At 39.2% G+C, this 17,575-nt stretch overlaps 1 protein-coding gene across 1 annotated transcript in view; it reads right to left on the bottom strand.

Moving 5' to 3' along the window:
- The window catches only part of LOC126295279 (uncharacterized), a 262,374-nt gene that overhangs the window by 87,594 nt on the left and 157,205 nt on the right, over positions 1–17,575 (bottom strand). Inside the window, exon 5 of the mRNA XM_049987708.1 lies at positions 16,576–16,787. Within this exon, the coding sequence (XP_049843665.1) occupies positions 16,576–16,787 (212 nt within the window). The remainder of the gene's footprint in view (positions 1–16,575; positions 16,788–17,575) is intronic.

Below are 17,575 nucleotides of genomic sequence, written 5' to 3'. Positions count from 1 at the left end.
TGATGAGATTTTTGATTCCCTACTTTGAAAGAGACTGGGGTAAGCAACAGAGAAGAGATAAGCAATGTGTTTTACTTTAAAATGTGATCTTTTAGCTTCAGTGATGGATATATGCTATAAGCTGAAGCACAGTGTGGTTTGAATACCAAGCTGGAAATCAATGGAAATTGTGAAGGCTATGATGTAGTCAGGGATTAGCTGAAAAAGCCAATGTTATAGAAGACTGTCATTTACTTTTTGACAATTTCTTTAACTCTCTAACACTAATGCAGGAACTTTAGAGCAGATGTATACGAACTACAGATACAATGACAGAGAACAGAGTGAATGGCACCCCACATGTGATGAAATAAAGCTTGAAAGCAGAGATGGGTTCACTTGAGAAAGTACAGATTGCAGACTCATTTACTACTTTTGATGAGTAGACCATATGTGTGTTCACCAAGACCCTATCAGTAGCAACTTGTGGTGATACGGCAAGCAAACTATCTACAATAATTGATTACTTCTAAGGGTTGGCCATGTACTGCTGCCTTTGGCCCAAATAATTATGCACTGATGTGGCTTAGCATAATAGTCAGTGAAATTTTGTAGACTTAAGCACGTGTTTTTGAGTATATTAAACCAGAATTATCAACAAATGATATGAGGTGTAGTATCCTGAAGGATAATGAAAGCCTAATGCATTGGTTAAAAGTCAACATGTAAATTTACTTGCAAACAAAGAATAAAACAAAGAGAACATGTTTGAAAAGGTGGCCATACATTTTTAAGTAGACTTGCAACAGATGCTTAAATGAATCAATCTATAGAGCAGAGCAAAGCAAACAGAGCATTAGTCGAAAAGTTCCAAACAATATTGAATCTCAGAGTTTGTAGCACAAATAAAACAGTTTTAAGGGGTAAACCATATTAGGAGGTATAAAAAATCCATTTTTCTTTTTTTAATCACATAAATCATTAACTTAACTATCCAAGAATATGCTGTCAAAATTTCAAAGTGAAATTCGCATTCATTTAGATTTTATGAGCATAGAACTGTGTGCACATCGGGTACAGGCTCAATCGCAGATTTATCACGTGATGAATTACTGGAGAGATGTTTAGGTGGCCACACACAAAATGTGAATGTAAGTTTAATTCCACTATTTGGCAATTGGCTCCTAAAAAACTGCTTTCTGGACTAAAAGTCATTGAATTGGCATTGTGTTTAGCAGCAGGCTTCTTCACTGAAGGAAATTCATTCCTTCTGATGATATTAGGCATGAAAAGCTTCAGCTATGCTGAACAAATGGATAACCAGTGTGTGAGCTGACAGAATTGACGTAGTTAATTGGAATCAAAGAAATGTCGAAAAGCTTGTAAATCACTGCAGCAAGCACAAAATGAAGCCTGTGAGGAAGAAGAAGGATTACTATATGGTGCTGGAATCACAGATTAGTCAGTAAGCATTTTACATTATTGTTAACTTCCTTGAATTTTAAGTTTCTGAGAATTTATTTTTCAAACACGTGTATCTTGAAATGACTTTTCTCACATTTTTGTGCAGTCTAACTCAAAAAGTATATAACTGGTCATTATGAAAATTTATAGTATGACTCTTTATAAAATTATAAATTATATGAACCAACTTGTGAGATGATATTATGATTTTAAGGGTATTTTTCTTTGCATAATTAGAGAAAAAAATGATGTAAATTGTTCCAACACCCGAAAAATATTTAATTTTCATTATTTTCACCTGTTTTGAGGTTTATATTCTTATAAAATAAGTTATAACTTCCAGCAGATATCACAGCATAACTTTGTTATTTCTGGCTGAAATTATTCAAAAAATTTCACAAAAAGTGTTCGAAATATGAATGAATTGATGTCAAAATTTTATTAAATTCTAATTAATTCTTCTCACCCAAAAAAATCGCAAAAAATCTGTGTCAAATAGCCTCCTAATGTGGCTTCCCCCTTAACACTTTGCAGTGTTCTCAAAGTTCCATTAAAATTTGTTAAAGGTCAAATTCACTTGGACACTGATATCAGTCCTATTATTCACTTGCTTAATATTTAAATGTCCCTGTACAGTCAACTACAGTTGAACTAAGTCTGTATTATGACTATCTTGAACCATTTAATCACACGTGGCTCATCAAACAGCCAATCTTCACTCCACAAACGACAATGTCAAGAGACTATGACGCTCCTCTGCTTACCTGCTCTAGAGCTTGGTCACATGACCAACTACTGCAGTCAAGTCTGCTACTTTCTCTGGCCCACTTATCAAAAACATACTTCACAGTACTTTGTATACATTGTGAAAGTTCAGTATACATATTCTTAAATCTACAGATATTTACATCTTACCCTGTAACAAAGTGTCTATGCATCCTTCTTTTAATTTATTATTTTACTTTTGTTCTTTAAGCAACTTACAATAGCTAGTCAAATGCATGTCTGTATTCTACGCATCGTTGCAGCACTATGAGACTTAAAGCACATCTCTTTATGTTTTAGGTGCATAGCAAATCATATACATAAAGTACTATATCTTAGTCTCTACTGAGATGTTAACATGTTGAAACTAAATGTTAGTGTTCGTATGCAGAATTCTGTTTCATCACAACTTAATTAAAAATTATAAATAATTTGTTTAACAATTTGTTTTGATACATAACACACGAGAAGTTTCCTCATTCTGTAAGTGAGGACATGACCTATTCATTGGTGTGACGAACGTGTTAATAACGTGTCTACTAATGGTTATTACTTGTAAATAAGTAAATATTTAATTGATGACTTCTGAATGAGACATTGTGTAAACATGGTAATAATGTTACTGTGCTGTACAGCTTCTACCGATTCCAAAAACGTCCGTATATTTTCTATAGCTCAGCTGTGGGCAGTTTTATCCATTTTTAGTAGATATAGAATACTTTTAAGATAATGCATTCAGTTGCCAGGTCATCTTCTCATTCACCTCCTTTGTCACTATGCATGTTAACCTCAGGCTTTCTCCAGTGCCATACTCTGGCCCAGCCATACACAACAAACAACCAGCTCTCCATTGTGTGCCCCTACACAATGCTCAGTAGATCAGCAAATTGATGATATTATGCTTGTCAAATCGAATGACAAGAAAGCTGTAATAATTGTGACTAAATATGAGGGCTGTTCACAAATAAATGAGCCGGAGTCTGGAATGCGCAAACCGGTGACAGGAGAGTAATATCGTGGCATGTGTAATGAGGTGTGGTTCCGGCCAGAGTGTGGTAGTTCACAGCCCGTTGCTAGAGGGCACGCAAGAACGTCACATGACTATACAGAGCTAGCAGCAGCAAGCCTCAATCATCCACACGAGTGCAGGAAAGATTATGCTGATGTTCTTCGTTGACCAAGATGGCCCCCTTCTGATTCACCTCCTGCAGCATGGGACAACAGTGAATGCCCAGCATTACTCACAAACTTTCACCACCCTTCGCCAAGCGATCAAATCAAACTGACCAGGCGATCTCACCTGTGGGGTCATTCTGCTCCAGGACAATGTAAAGCCTCATAGGGCCAACACAGTCGCTGCACTCCTGCAGAAACTCAAATGAGAGGTTCTTGGCCACCCTCCATAAAATCTAGACTTCTCTCCCTGTGTTACACCATTTTTGGTCCCCTTAAAAAGGCTCTGTGGGGCAGACAATTCACCTCAGACGACCACGTCCAGCTGTAGGTGCAGAACTGGTTAACATCACAGCCCCGGGAATTTTATGAGACACCCATTCACCACCTTGTGTCACAGTGGGAGAAGTGTACCAACAGCCAGGGTCAATACTTCTAATTTACAGGTACTGGTTTCTGTAATAACGTCTCCAGCTCACTTCTTTTTGAACGCCCCTTATACATCTAGTCATGATGAAAGTAAAGAAGTCTGTTGGAGCAGTCAGAAAACAGGTAAAATTGAAGTTCCTCAAACTCCATGCATTGCTGATTATAATAAACACGTAGGACAGTTAGATGCATATGAACCGTAAACATATACGTATCGTGTGAAGTTAAAGTCAAAGAAGTGGTGGTGACGTTTCTTCAATTGGGCCCTCAATGCATCTGTTGTAAATGCTCAGTCAGCCTAATGTCCTTCTTCTGAACCTCACAAGGGATCTTTGTCTCTGTATACTTCTTAGCAAAAGCATGCCCAGCAAAATCAGCAAATCTTAATTCGAGGTTAACACTGCCACGAGATATGATGGTAAGGATCATTAACTGGTCATAAGTGAGCGACCACATTTGAGATGCGAGTATTGTGGACACAGAACACTGTTGAAATGTAATATTGCCCTACACCCAAATGTCGAAAGCATTTTCATGCACAGTAAACAGTGCACTGAAACAGACAATTCATAAAATGTTTATAAAGTTCGTAAGTATATAGTTTTACAATATGTGAACTTTGATTTTATTGCTTACTACAAAAAGTGAACCAATCTTCAGAATCCATATTAATTCACTTTATTCTAAAACACACTTATTGCAGTTCCATGCTACTTGACCCCTTCACTTACTTCATGCAGGAAAAATTGCCAATGCAAGATGTTATGTCAATAAAACTAAAATCCGTTTTATTTCACTAAAATGTTGAAATGTGTTGCACTTTAATGATTATATTGAATGTATATAAATATCAACAGATTTGAAAACATACTGCTAAGGAAGTCTCACAGGCAGCTAATGCCATGAAAAACAGATAGGCACCGGTTCAGGGATTAATTTATATAGAATTGAATAAAGCAGCAGCACTGAAACTTCTTGAGATATTGGCAGTGATTTTTGACAAATGCCTTAATGATGATGGAGCTACAAAGAAGTGGAAAAAGCTGTCAGATTTTTCTGCAAAGGCTGTATAGCAATGGTAAAAATGAGAAATCAGCTATCTCAAGAATTTGAGGTGACAAAGGGGCTACACCACGGATACCACAATGGCCCCTACATTATTTGAAATATATTTAGAGGAGGTGTTGAAATTTCAGAAAAGGAAGTGCTGGGAAATGGCTATCCCTATTGATGAAAGGATCTTGTTCACCTTATTTTTTGCCAACGACTGAGTGATAGTAGCTGAGGATGAGGAAAATGCTAATTATGTACTTTGAAAATTAAAAGAAAAATCTGAAAAGTTCTGCAAGGTTCGCAGGAGAGCTTCTGTAAAGTTTGGGAGGTAGAAGATGGGGTACTGGCAGAAGTAAAGCTGTGAGGATGGGGCATGAGTCGTGCTTGGGGGGCTCAGCTGGTAGAGCACTTGCCCGTGAAAGGCAAAGATCCCGAGTTCGAGTCTCGGTCCAGCACACTGTTTTAATCTGCCAGGAAGTTATAAGAATCTGAAAAATGAGAACTTACTATTGGGAGTGACACCATACAGATGATATAGACAATAAAATTGGACAGTGCAAGTGAACAGTAAAACAACTAAATGGTATCCTCTGGAACAAAGTGAAGCTGTGGATTTTCCAGGCTTGATCACATTGGAAATGACATTATCAGAGAGATTATGAACATCAAAACAACAACTATAGACTGCATAGAAAGGAAGAGCCTTCTCTAGTTCGTCACTTGTAACATATACCAGACACAAGACGTCCAAAGTGAAAATGGCAGTGGGTACATCAGAGAAGAATGTGTACCAAACCTTTTTGAGATGTGGAAAGATGTCATTACAGAAGCAATGGCAGTGAGAGGCGTTGATGAATGAGACTGAAACTACCAAAAACAATAAAAATTTGGCTGCGAGACTTGGAGACAACCACAGAAAACTCACTGTAATAGAGGGTGTTTAAAAAGTATCACTTATCCTTACAGCAGATAGTACTGGTAAAAAGTACAATAATAAGTCCTATAAACATATATCTGGAAACAAATAATTGCTGAGACACAGGCAGTTTCTCTCCTGCTCAGAACAGACAGCACTCAATGATGCAGGCTGTCTTGCAGTTGACATTCATTTGTGACTGTCTTTTAATTGTGCCTATCTACAACTCATCATCTCTGCTATATGGTGAGTAGCAACTTTCCTTTCCGTAATAATGTTATATTCCATCCTGGATTTTCCATCATTTGGTTCTTGCCTGACAGCTTTTCTTCTATTTTAACCCAGTGCTGTTTTCCTTTGTTATTATTTTCTTATGCATCAGTACACTCAATTTCTGTCCTTCTTTCTCTTCTTTCCCGTGTTTCTCTTGTCACCTTACAAACTGCACTGTACACTCCACTTACGATCGCACTGCATCGACCATCTTGGCCGCCCACAACAAACAGCTACAAGACCACGCTCATTGTTGGTGCAGCATCTTATGTCTCACATTACTCCCACCGATATAATTAATCCTATACTTTCAAACTGATAACTCTAACTGCATCAGTCTCCCGTATTTTCATGTGTTACTTCCCGCACCTTTCTGGCGCCGTAGGATCTTATATCTCATCCTACAAACTGCTCCCCATCTCCCAGTCCCTCTCTGTTCTGTCCCAGTTCATGCCCACTAATTCTACCTCATCCAGTCACATCTGCTGGCCCCCTTCTTCACACTTATCCACCCTCAGACTGGCTACCCACAGTAATATTTATTTTTATTATTTATTCTTTACTTTGATTCTTGTGACTTCTCATCAATTTTAGCGAGTTTTCGCCTTTCGCTATCGAATCCCTAAGATTTCATCTTGTTTCCTCCTGTTGCATCCATTTCATTCTTTTTGTGAATTTTCACATGAATTTGAGTGTATTTTTGGGAAATTTTTTGGACGTAATTCTAAATTATTTATGTAATTTTTAACATTTTTTTCACCGCCATGGTTTCTTGTTCCTTCCATCTGCATCAATACAGAAAAGTTTACTTATTGTGCATTGTTGCTTAGCTCATGGCATCCTCCCACATTGCATTATTATCAAATTACCCATCTCTGGCTGCTGCCCCTCCTTCCACAATGACGTCCACCTATTCATATTCCACCAATCCTTAGCCCTCACTAACATAGCCCTGCAAAACTATATCAACCAAGCCCAAATCTCCTTGCAGTATCTTCTCTCCATCTGCAAAATTCCCATGCTATACAATCCAAAATTCCTAGAACTCATAACACACAATGAAACTCAGGAACTTCAGCAATATGCACAAATGCCACCTCAAAAAGCTATCCATCCTGGTCACTTCCTACTCCCATCCTGAAGTACCACTGTCCACCACCTCTACAACAATATCCAAACCTCTCCCACATCCCCTCATAGCTGACAAACCCTGTCTAACACACATACTACGCTTACCCCATCCTCCACAACCCCCTCCCACCACCACACAGAATCCAGAACCTAAAAGGGCCAGTAACACAGTCATGAACCTTTCCTCCAGATGCCTTAACCCCACAGAAATATCAGTCCTTTCCAAAGGCCTCACCTTTTGCCCCACTCCCAAATTCAATCATACAGGACTTGTTAAGGACCTCTTCTCATTCTCCAAGTCCCTATAGCGGAAACAGTTTTTCGCCACCAACCCTACCAATGAGACTCAAGCAAAGACCAATATTGAACCCTGGCCAACTTATTTCACTCCTCCATTCAACCGTGATTCACACCTACTGCCCCAAATCACCCCCTGTTAATTTTCCAGAATTTCTTAAACTTGGCCCTTGCCTCACCATCATTCCCCAAATCCCTCAACATGCAAATTAAGCTTACATCCACAGAAAGAACCACAATCCACCAACTAAAAACTGATCCTGATCATATAATACTACTTGCAGCAAAGGATCCACCACTGTTGTTTTTAACAGCTAGGATTACTTGGCGGAAGGACTTTGCCAGCTGTCAGAAAGTTCCACCTACAAAATTTGCCACAGTGACCCCATTCCAGAAATCCAGCAGGATCTTGAGATTCTCCTCAAATCCTTAGGCCCATCCACGAATCTCTCCGCGGAGTCCATCTCTCTACTCACCCTTACCACTCCCCACAGCCCTACCTTCTACATGACTTCTAAAGTCCAACCACCCAGAGGGCCCCATTGTGGCCGGTTACTGTGCCCCCACTGAGAGAATCCCCGCTCTTGTAGACCAACACCTTCAACCTATTACCCGGAAACTACCCTCCTATGCAAAAGATACCAACCATTTCCTCCACCGACTCTCCATAGTTCCTGTCCTTTTACCACACGGTGCCTTGCTTGTCACTACTGATGCCACTCTCCTTTACACTAACATTCCTAATGCCCATGGCCTTACCACTATTGAACACTACCTTTCCCAAGACCCAATGGATTCCAAACCAACAACTTCCTTCCTAGTCACCATGGCCAACTATATCCTCACCCACAATTACTTTTCCTTTGAAGGCATTACCTACAAACAGATCTGGGGTACAGCTATGGGCACCTGCATGGCATCATCCTCTGCCAACCTATTCATGCACTATCTAGAGGTGTCCTTCCTACAAAACCACAATCCCAAACCCCTCACCTGGTTCAGATTCACTGATGACATCTTTGGTGTCTGGATCGAAGGTGAGGGCACTCTAGCCACATTCCTCCAGGACCTCAACAGCTTCTCCCCCATTTGCTTCACCTGATCCTACTCAATGCAACAAGCCACCTTCCTAAATGTTGACCTCCACCTCAAAGATGGCTACATCAGTATCTATGTCTATGTCAAACCTACTAACCACCAGCAATACCTCCACTCCGACAGCTGCCACCCACTCCATAAAAAGAAGTTCCTTCCGTACAGCCTAGCCACCTGTGGTCGTCGAATCTGCAGAGACAAGTTGTCCCTCTCGAAATATACCGAGGGTCTCACTGAAGCCTTCACAGACCGTAATTATCCTCCCAACCTCATACAAAACCAATCTCCTGTACCTTATCTTTCCAGTCTCCCACCACCTCCAAAGTACCACCATCCAATCACAGAGGAGCAATCCCCTCGCAACTGAATTACATTCTCCGGCAGGGTTTCAACTACCTCTTGTCGTGCGTGAAATGAGAAATGCCCTGTCCACTATCCTTTCCACCCCTCCCACAGTGATATTCCACTGTCCACCAAACCTACACAATATACTTGTCCCCTACACAATGTACTTGTCCATCCTTACACAACCCCTGCTCACAACCCCTTACCTCAAGGCTCATACCCCTCTAATAGACCTAGATGCAAGACCTGTCTCATACATCCTCCTACCACCACTAACTGCAGTCTGATCACTAACATCACCTAGCCCATCAAAGGCAGGGCTACCTGGGAAAATAGTCATGTGATCTACAAGCTAAGCTGAAACCACTTCTTGTGGGCATGACAACCAACAAGCTGTCTGTCTGCATGAATGGCCACTGACAAACTGTGGCCAAGAAAGAAGTGGACCACCCTGTTGCTGCCACATGGCCAAACATGACATTCTTCTTTTCAATGACTGCTTCACAACCTCTACCATATGGGTCCTTCCCAGCAACACCAGCTTTTCTGATGCATGAGTGGGAACTCACCCCGCAACACATCCTTCATTCCTGTAATCCTTCTGGCCTCATCCTTTGTTAGTCATTTTTCTCACCCATCCAGCCCCTTCCCTGTTCCCAATCCAGCACTTCAAAGCTGCCATTCCACTATCACACCCAGTCTTTTTACTTCTCTCCTTTTCCACTACTTCCCCCTCCATCTAACCTGCAGCATTTCACTGTCTGCCACCACCATCATACTATCTGCCCCCTCCCCTCTTCAGCCTCTGCCTTACCCCCACCCAGTCGCAACTTACATCATGCAGTGCTGAGTGACTGGTGCTGCTTCTCGCAGTGTGGTTTCAGTTGCCTGAGACTGCAGTTGTGTGTGTGTGTTGCATTTGTGTGTGTGTGTGTGTGTGTGTGTGTGTGTGTGTGTGTGTGTGTGATTGACGAAGGCCTTAATGGCCCAAAGCTTTATTTGCTACAGTCTTTTTGCTGTGCCTATCTGCGACTCATCATCTCCGCTATATGGTGAGTAGCAACTTTCCTTTTCAAATTCCTATAACACTTCCTTGAGGAACACCAGATATTGCTTCTGTTTTACTCAATGATTTTCTGCCAATTACTACAAACTGGGCCTTTCTGGCAGGAAATCATAAATCCAGTCACACTGCTGAGACGATACTCCATAGTCATACACTTTTATTAGAAACTGCGTGTATGGAACTGTGTCAAAAGCCTTCTGGGAATATAGAAACACAGAATCAATTTGAGATCCCCTGATGATAGCACTTACTATTTTGTGTGAATAAAGAGCCATTTGTATTTTACAAGAACAATATTTTCTGAAGCCGTGTGACATATTCTGATATTTGTGTGTGTTGCATAAAAGTTTTTGCTGGGTGTGGTTTTCTTGTCATTAACATCAAAATTGGTTTAACCCATCTGTAAATGAAGAGAAGAGATGAAAATATTGTATTCAGATGACATTAAAATACTGTGCAGTGATGACATTAAAATACTGTGCAGTGACCAAAATGTGGAACAGCTTGATAGAAATCAAATCGTTCAAATGGCTCTGCGCACTATGGGACTTAACTTCTAAGGTCATCAGTCCCCTAGAACGTAGAACTACTTAAGCCTAACTAACCTAAGGACATCACACACATCCATGCCCAAGGCAGGATACGAACCTGTGACCGTAGTGGTCGCGCGGTTCCAGACTACAGCGCCTAGAACCGTTCGGCCACCCCGCCCGGCAGCTTGAAAGAAGAGCACATATTTCTACAAATGTCGCAGCTCAGTGGCTTGTGGAAAATGAACTGGTTATAAACCTGATAAAGACTACATATACACTGTTCAGAAACAAAGTCCACGCATATCGGTTTATAAATGGATGATACAAATCTGGAACAAGTAGAATTCAGTAGATACTTGATGTTACTGTGGATAATGATCTGAAATGGAAACAGATTACACTGAGGTGACAAAAGTCATGAGATGGTGATACGCACATATACACATGACACTAGTATTGTCTACACAGGGTGTAAAAGGAATGTGCTTTAGCAGAGCTGTCATTTGTACTCAGGTGATTCATATGAAAAGGATTTTGTTGTTATTATGGCCATACGATGGGAGTGAACAGACTTTGAACACAGAGCGGTAGTATGAACTAGATGTGTGGGACATTTCATTTTGGAAATTGTTAGAGAATTCAATATTGCAAGATCCACAGTGTTGAGAGTGTGCCAAGAATACCAGGTTCCGGGCAATATCTCTCACCGTGAACAGTGCAGTGGCTAACGGCCTTCACTTAATGACCAACAGCAGCAGCATTTGTGTAGAGTTGTCATGTGAAGTTAGAAATGCTATTAATAAACTAAAAAATAAAATGTCTTGTGGTATTGATGGAATTACAGACAATATAATCAAACATAGTTCTACCAATAGAGATACTCACCTAACTGACATTATTAATACTTCTTTCAGGACAGGGGTGTTCCCATCACAACTAAAACTCTCCATAATAAAGCCACTTCACAAAAAGGATAGTACAGCTGACATAAGTAATTATAGGCCAGTGTCATTATTGTCAGGTTTCTCTAAAGTAATTGAAAGAGTAATGTACGAAAGGCTAGCTGACTTCCTGAATAAAAGTAAAATACTGACTAACACTCAAACTGGGTTTAGAAAAAAACAGATCCATAGAAGCAGCAGTCTTCCAATTCATGAAAATGGTTCTAAATGCCTTGGACAAGAACGAATTAAGCTGTGGAATATTCTTACATTCATCTAAAGCATTTGATTTAATCAGCCATGACTTACTGCTTAAGAAACTAGAATGTTACGGGGTCTGGGGAGTTGCCTTCAAATGGTTCAAGTCTTATCTCTCTGGTAGATAACAGAAAGTACAAATATGTCATGAAGGCAAAGAGTACCTTTCAGATTTTTTTTTTTTTTTAAAAAAAAAAAGCACCTAGCTATGGAGTGCCACAGGGTTCCATGTTAGGACCTCTGTTGTTCTTGGTGTACATAAATGATTTGCCAAACCATCTGACAGTTGCAGAAATGGTGATGTCCGCTGATGACACTAGCTTTTTTGTAAAAGGATACACTGAGAATGATCTACAGCAGAGTGTCTATAGGACAATAAATGAGACAGGAAAATGGTTTAGTGATAATGCTTTGATCATAAATAAGGATAAAATGGTATTGATAAATTTCAATAATATTAATATAAAGCTAGAAGAAGAGTAAAAGCTGACTTAGGGAACTATGTTATTGCACAAGCTCCATACACAAAATTCCTCTGTACATGGGTGGATGAGTACTTGAGATGGGAAAAAGCATGTAGAAGTTTTGAGTAAAAAATTAAGTAAATGCTGCTATGTGCTAAGAATGCTTATGGAATGTTACAACACTGAATCATTGCTTTGTGCCTATTATGCTTACATGAACAGTTTACTTAGATAGGGTGTGATCTTCTGGGGAAATACAGGTACAGCAAAACAAGCTTTCAAACTTCAAAAAAGGGCTATTAGAATAATGAAAGGGGTTCCCTGCAGTGTCCTGCAGGGAAATATTTAAAGAATTTAAAATAATGACTCTTCCTAGCTTATATATCTATGAATGTGTATGCTTTCTGAAAACTCACCAGGAATTTTCAACATTAAGTAATCAGGTTCATAACCATGAAACAAGGAACAGGGATGATTTTCACAGAAACACCCACAAAGGAGCACTCCACTAAAAATGTGTAAACTACCAGTTGTAGGAAAGCAGCATACTCACACCTTATAAAATTCACGTCAGTCTTTCCATTGTGTGCCAGCCTAGTCCACTGTAACTGGCTCTTACGTCATAAATTACTTTAAAATGAAGTAAATAACATGAAACGTTTCTAGCATGTCAGGAGTAATACAAAATCAATATGTGTTGGATATCAGTTCAATAACTTTAACCATTTTCGAAATTTGGATGTTTTTCTGTAAAAATCATTGGCGCAACAGAAAAGAACTAGAAACTTAAAAATTTATATTTATATTCGTTTTGCATAATAATTTGGTAGAAACAGTATTCTGGATCTCACAAATTAAAATTTTAGTTGAAATTCATGATTCACGTTTTGATAATCACTTTCTGGTTGCCAATATTGTAGTTAGAGATCCAGTGTTGAGAACGGCAAACAACATAAATACAAAACATTTATTCTATTATTCCACCCGCCGCCTCACACAGTCCAAAATACTTTTTAGTGCATTGCCTTCTACAATAAAGAAAATTAAAGAAGTTCATAAATTCAAGGTAGATCTTAAACAATTTTTACTAACACATAGCTTTTATAGCATTGAAGAATATCTGAATATGGAAAAGTAATATTAGTTATATATACTGATAGAAAATATTTGTATTTATTATCCAAGTTTTTGAAATAAATTAAAGATAAGAAACTATATTGTAATTGACTACACCCATACAATGTATATTGTTAACGGATGAATAAAGAGATTGATTGATTGATTGCTTGATTGTTAGCAGACGAGCACCACTTTGTGATATAACCAAATAAATCAGTGTGGGAACACACAACAAATGTACCCACTAGGACGCTGCAGTATTATTTGGTGTTATTGGCCTACGGCAGCAGACAACTGTGTGAGTGCTTTTGCTAACAGCACGACATCATGTGCAGCGCCTCTCCCAGGCCTGTGACTGTATCATTGGACCCTAGATGACTGGAAAACTGTGACCTAGTCAGATGAGTCTGGATTTCAGTCTGTAAGAGCTGACGGCAGGTTTCGAGTGTGGCACAGACCCCGCAGTGCTGTAGACCCGAGTCGTTTACAAGGAACTGGTGGTGGCTCCATAATGGTGTGGGCTGTGTTTACATGGAATGGACTGGATCCTCTGGTCCAACTGAGCTGATCATTGACTGGAAATGGTGATAGTTAGCTAGTCGGAGACCATTTGCAGCCATTCACGGACTTCACGTTCTCAAATAATTTGGGCAGCTCTGTACTTATACACAGACATATAAGAAAATAATATACTTCACAAATAATAGTTCAGATTGGATTATAAATGCTTGTGTACACGCCCACAATACATGGAGGAAGCATAACATTTGAAGGATACAACATTGGTAGTGCTTGGAAAAGGCCCTCAGTTCTTGTATGTGTTGTTACTAAGATGTATGTCTAAAAACCTGCACAGTAATATACACAATGCTAATTTTCCAAATGAGTACACTGTGGGAAAGGAGAGTGCTAAATTAAATTTTTATATGTTGTTGTATACATTCAGCAATGTTGCAAAGTCTAATAAAAGTGGTTGCTACTTAGAAAATAAGTGATAATGATTGTTTCAAAATGTAATCAATAGGATTGAATAAAATTTCAATACACTTCAAAATATCTCTGCAAATGTTTGTTGTTGTCCATCACATTTGTTTAGAAAAATAAAACTGTTTCTCTTATGTAAATGCGTGGCAGTGGAAGTATGTTAATTGCTGTGAAGGCACTTCCATTTACTGTTCTAATAGTGTCCTTTTAAATTTTAAATGTACTGGGTGCTGCCAGACAGTTTCCCCAGGATTTTACTCCATAGTGTAGACGTGACTGAATACAAGCATATTAAGCACTCCATTAGTTTCCATATTGGTGTTTGATTTCAGGGCTCTTTGTACACAACACCCTCAACTTAATTTATCATTAACATACTTGGAATGTTTAATCCATTTCAAACTGTCTTGCAGCGAAACACTAACCAATTTTATTACAAGGCCACTTTGCACTTTACTCTCCTTAAGCAAAGTGCTGGATTTGTGTGAGATTTTATTTTGTTGCATATAAATATTCATTGCAACAGTCTTATCACTGAAACTTCCAAGCGGATTAAAATTGTTCATCTTTGCTACTGTGAAACACATATCTTTCACAGAACAAGTGCCCTTAACTCATAAGGAATGCATTGTAGAGCCCATGCTTACTGGACATTTTGTTCTGGTATGGGTGATACTACTGCCTTCCAAAATATGGAAAGCAAAAAGCTTGCAGTAGAAGAGACGTGTTTCACAGTATCGAAGATAGACAAGCACGCGTAGCTCTTAATGTATGCAATATAGAGCCCTTGTATACTAGACTTTTTTCCTTGTTTTTGTGTAAGGAACCTGTGCTCATGGTATGTAAAGGGAATTCAGTTTCACATTGTACATATAGCAACAAATGTTATTCTTATATCTGCATCCTATGTTTTTCTTCATAGACCAAATTATCCTAACACACAATGCTATAATCATGCCACATGCAGGATGAGTGAGGCAAAGTAGAACATGCCATTCTGCCAATGCCAACAAGAACCTCCACTGTATAGTGGCATCCCGGTATCCCACATTCAACAATGTGCGCATGTTACAGGAGTGTGTCCCCTCATGTGAAAGAATCCGAGGGCAAATGAGAGTGTATGCATGAGTTCATGAATCTTTCAGGAAGAAGGCTGAAGGCTTGGATAGTAACCACAAAGAGCACTTCCTACAGTGTCAATACACAATTGGTTGTCGTAGGACAGAATTTCCCACATCTTAACAAGTATTTTTGCTGTATATATGTTTGGAGAACTTTTCTCAAACATCCGGTATAATGATACAAAAATGTGATGCAGACTTATCACAGAACATATCTAGGATTAATTTTTCTATCATCTGTACAAGAGGATTAAGTATCAATTTAAAAAAAATATTGTAAACAAATTTATGTTAAAAGGCAGCACTGTGTCTAGTTTGAAAGACAGAGAAGTTTACTTCTGCTGTTAAATTTAAATACGTTTCAGTTGTGAAATGAGTAATATCAAACACTAATATGTTCATTTTCATTAAATTTAAGCCACTATGCTATTTAATAGTCTGTAAATGCCAAATGTGAAGCTGAACACACATGTAAATTGTGTATAATGTTAAAAATCACACACCCCTGGCTACAGAACAACTTTTTCTGTTTGGTCTTTTAGATATTATTTATCTTGTATCTTATTGTTTTGGCATTCACTTGACTAATTTCATCTCTATTACTGTTGCATTTTCGATTGCCTCCAAAATGATGAATGAGCCAAATTGAATTTGTTCTTCTCCTTGTAGCTGTGGAATACATGTTTGTACCATATTTGAAAATAAAACTGATGGAGTTATAGAACATCACTGTAAAACCATTAACCCTTTCATATTCTGTTAATGAGGAGAAAGAGTATTACGCAGCCAAAACAGTCATAAGGTTTCTCCCAACAGTTTCAGCAGCAGTAGTAGCAGAAAAAGGTGTACAAGACTACAGTGCTTATCAACTGAATCATCCGACATAAATTCAACACAAACAGAGCCATTTATCTGTGTGACACATATGGATTCATTTAAAGTGTGGCATTAATGTTTATCTTCAGATCCCATATGTCATTGTAACTTATTTTGAAATTCTATAACATTAATGACCTTTGGTCCTTATATGACACTGCAATAGAAAATCAAAACTTTTTTAAGTCAACAAGAGTATGGCTCATAGTGAAAATGAGAGTTACACATAAATGTTGCCTCCTCGGGTAGCACAGTGCACGAGTGTCGGGCACCGAAGCGAAGCTCTGGCGTACCTGACGTTAGACCCGGAGTTCCTGCGGGCAAATTCTGCGAGGCTGTTGTACACCTCGTGGTGGTTGGCGGTTACCAGACGCAAAATCCTGCCACTCACTTCCCACAGCCAACTCGCAACACGTGGAGTTGCGAGTGCTGTGGGCATGGGCCGGAGACTGGATAGGAGGCAGCACAGGGCATTCACGTATGTCAGGGTAGATGTTAGCGGCGGCTGCAAATGCGTACAAAATCATCAGTGCCTCAACTCTTACAATGTGTAGCTTTAAACTTAACCCATTACTTGTGACCGCATCTGTAGCTGTGGTACCTCAAATGAGGGAAATTTGTGAGAAGTGTAGATAACACCAGAAGTGTGCCAAGAATTAGTGAAAACAAACCGATGTTGAAAAGTTGGAGCATCTATACATACATACTTGTTATGTTATTCATACGTCCAGTTGCACAGGTTCCCTCTTGAACAAGAATCTTCAGGGATGTGGGACAAGTGAATCCACAAACTAACACAGGAAAACACTTGTCAGAAATTTATTGTAGACCATCACTTAACTGATATACTCTGTATATGGTAGAAGTACAGCAAATAAACATACAAGGACTTCAGAAAAGGAGTCACACATTATTACGGCAGGCCAAGTAGCTTTTGTTGAATGCTGCATTACAGTGACACAGATATGTGACACTGCTTCTCAACATAGCCACCAAACCTCTGTAAACGACAGTTGGAACATTCTATCGATCGTTCAGTACCTCAGCAATACAAATATGCTTCTCAGTCACAAAGCCATTCGAGAAACACCATGTGAATGTCCTCTGCATCAAAAAATCTGTGTTTTCTGTGAATCAGTTCCTCAATTGCCTGTCAGCTACGGCTGATGACAACGGCCTCCCTTCCCGATAAGCACAACCAAATTTGTGCGACCTCCATCTGATTGTTGGCACCATTTCACTATGGCTTGAATGACATTACATTTGGTCTGTACACCACCAGAATTTTACAGT

This window comes from Schistocerca gregaria, chromosome 11, assembly GCF_023897955.1.
Source record: "Schistocerca gregaria isolate iqSchGreg1 chromosome 11, iqSchGreg1.2, whole genome shotgun sequence".
Lineage (NCBI taxonomy): Eukaryota > Metazoa > Arthropoda > Insecta > Orthoptera > Acrididae > Schistocerca > Schistocerca gregaria.
Note: the sequence above shows the minus strand (reverse complement) of the source record. Positions and strands in the feature narration are given on the sequence as shown.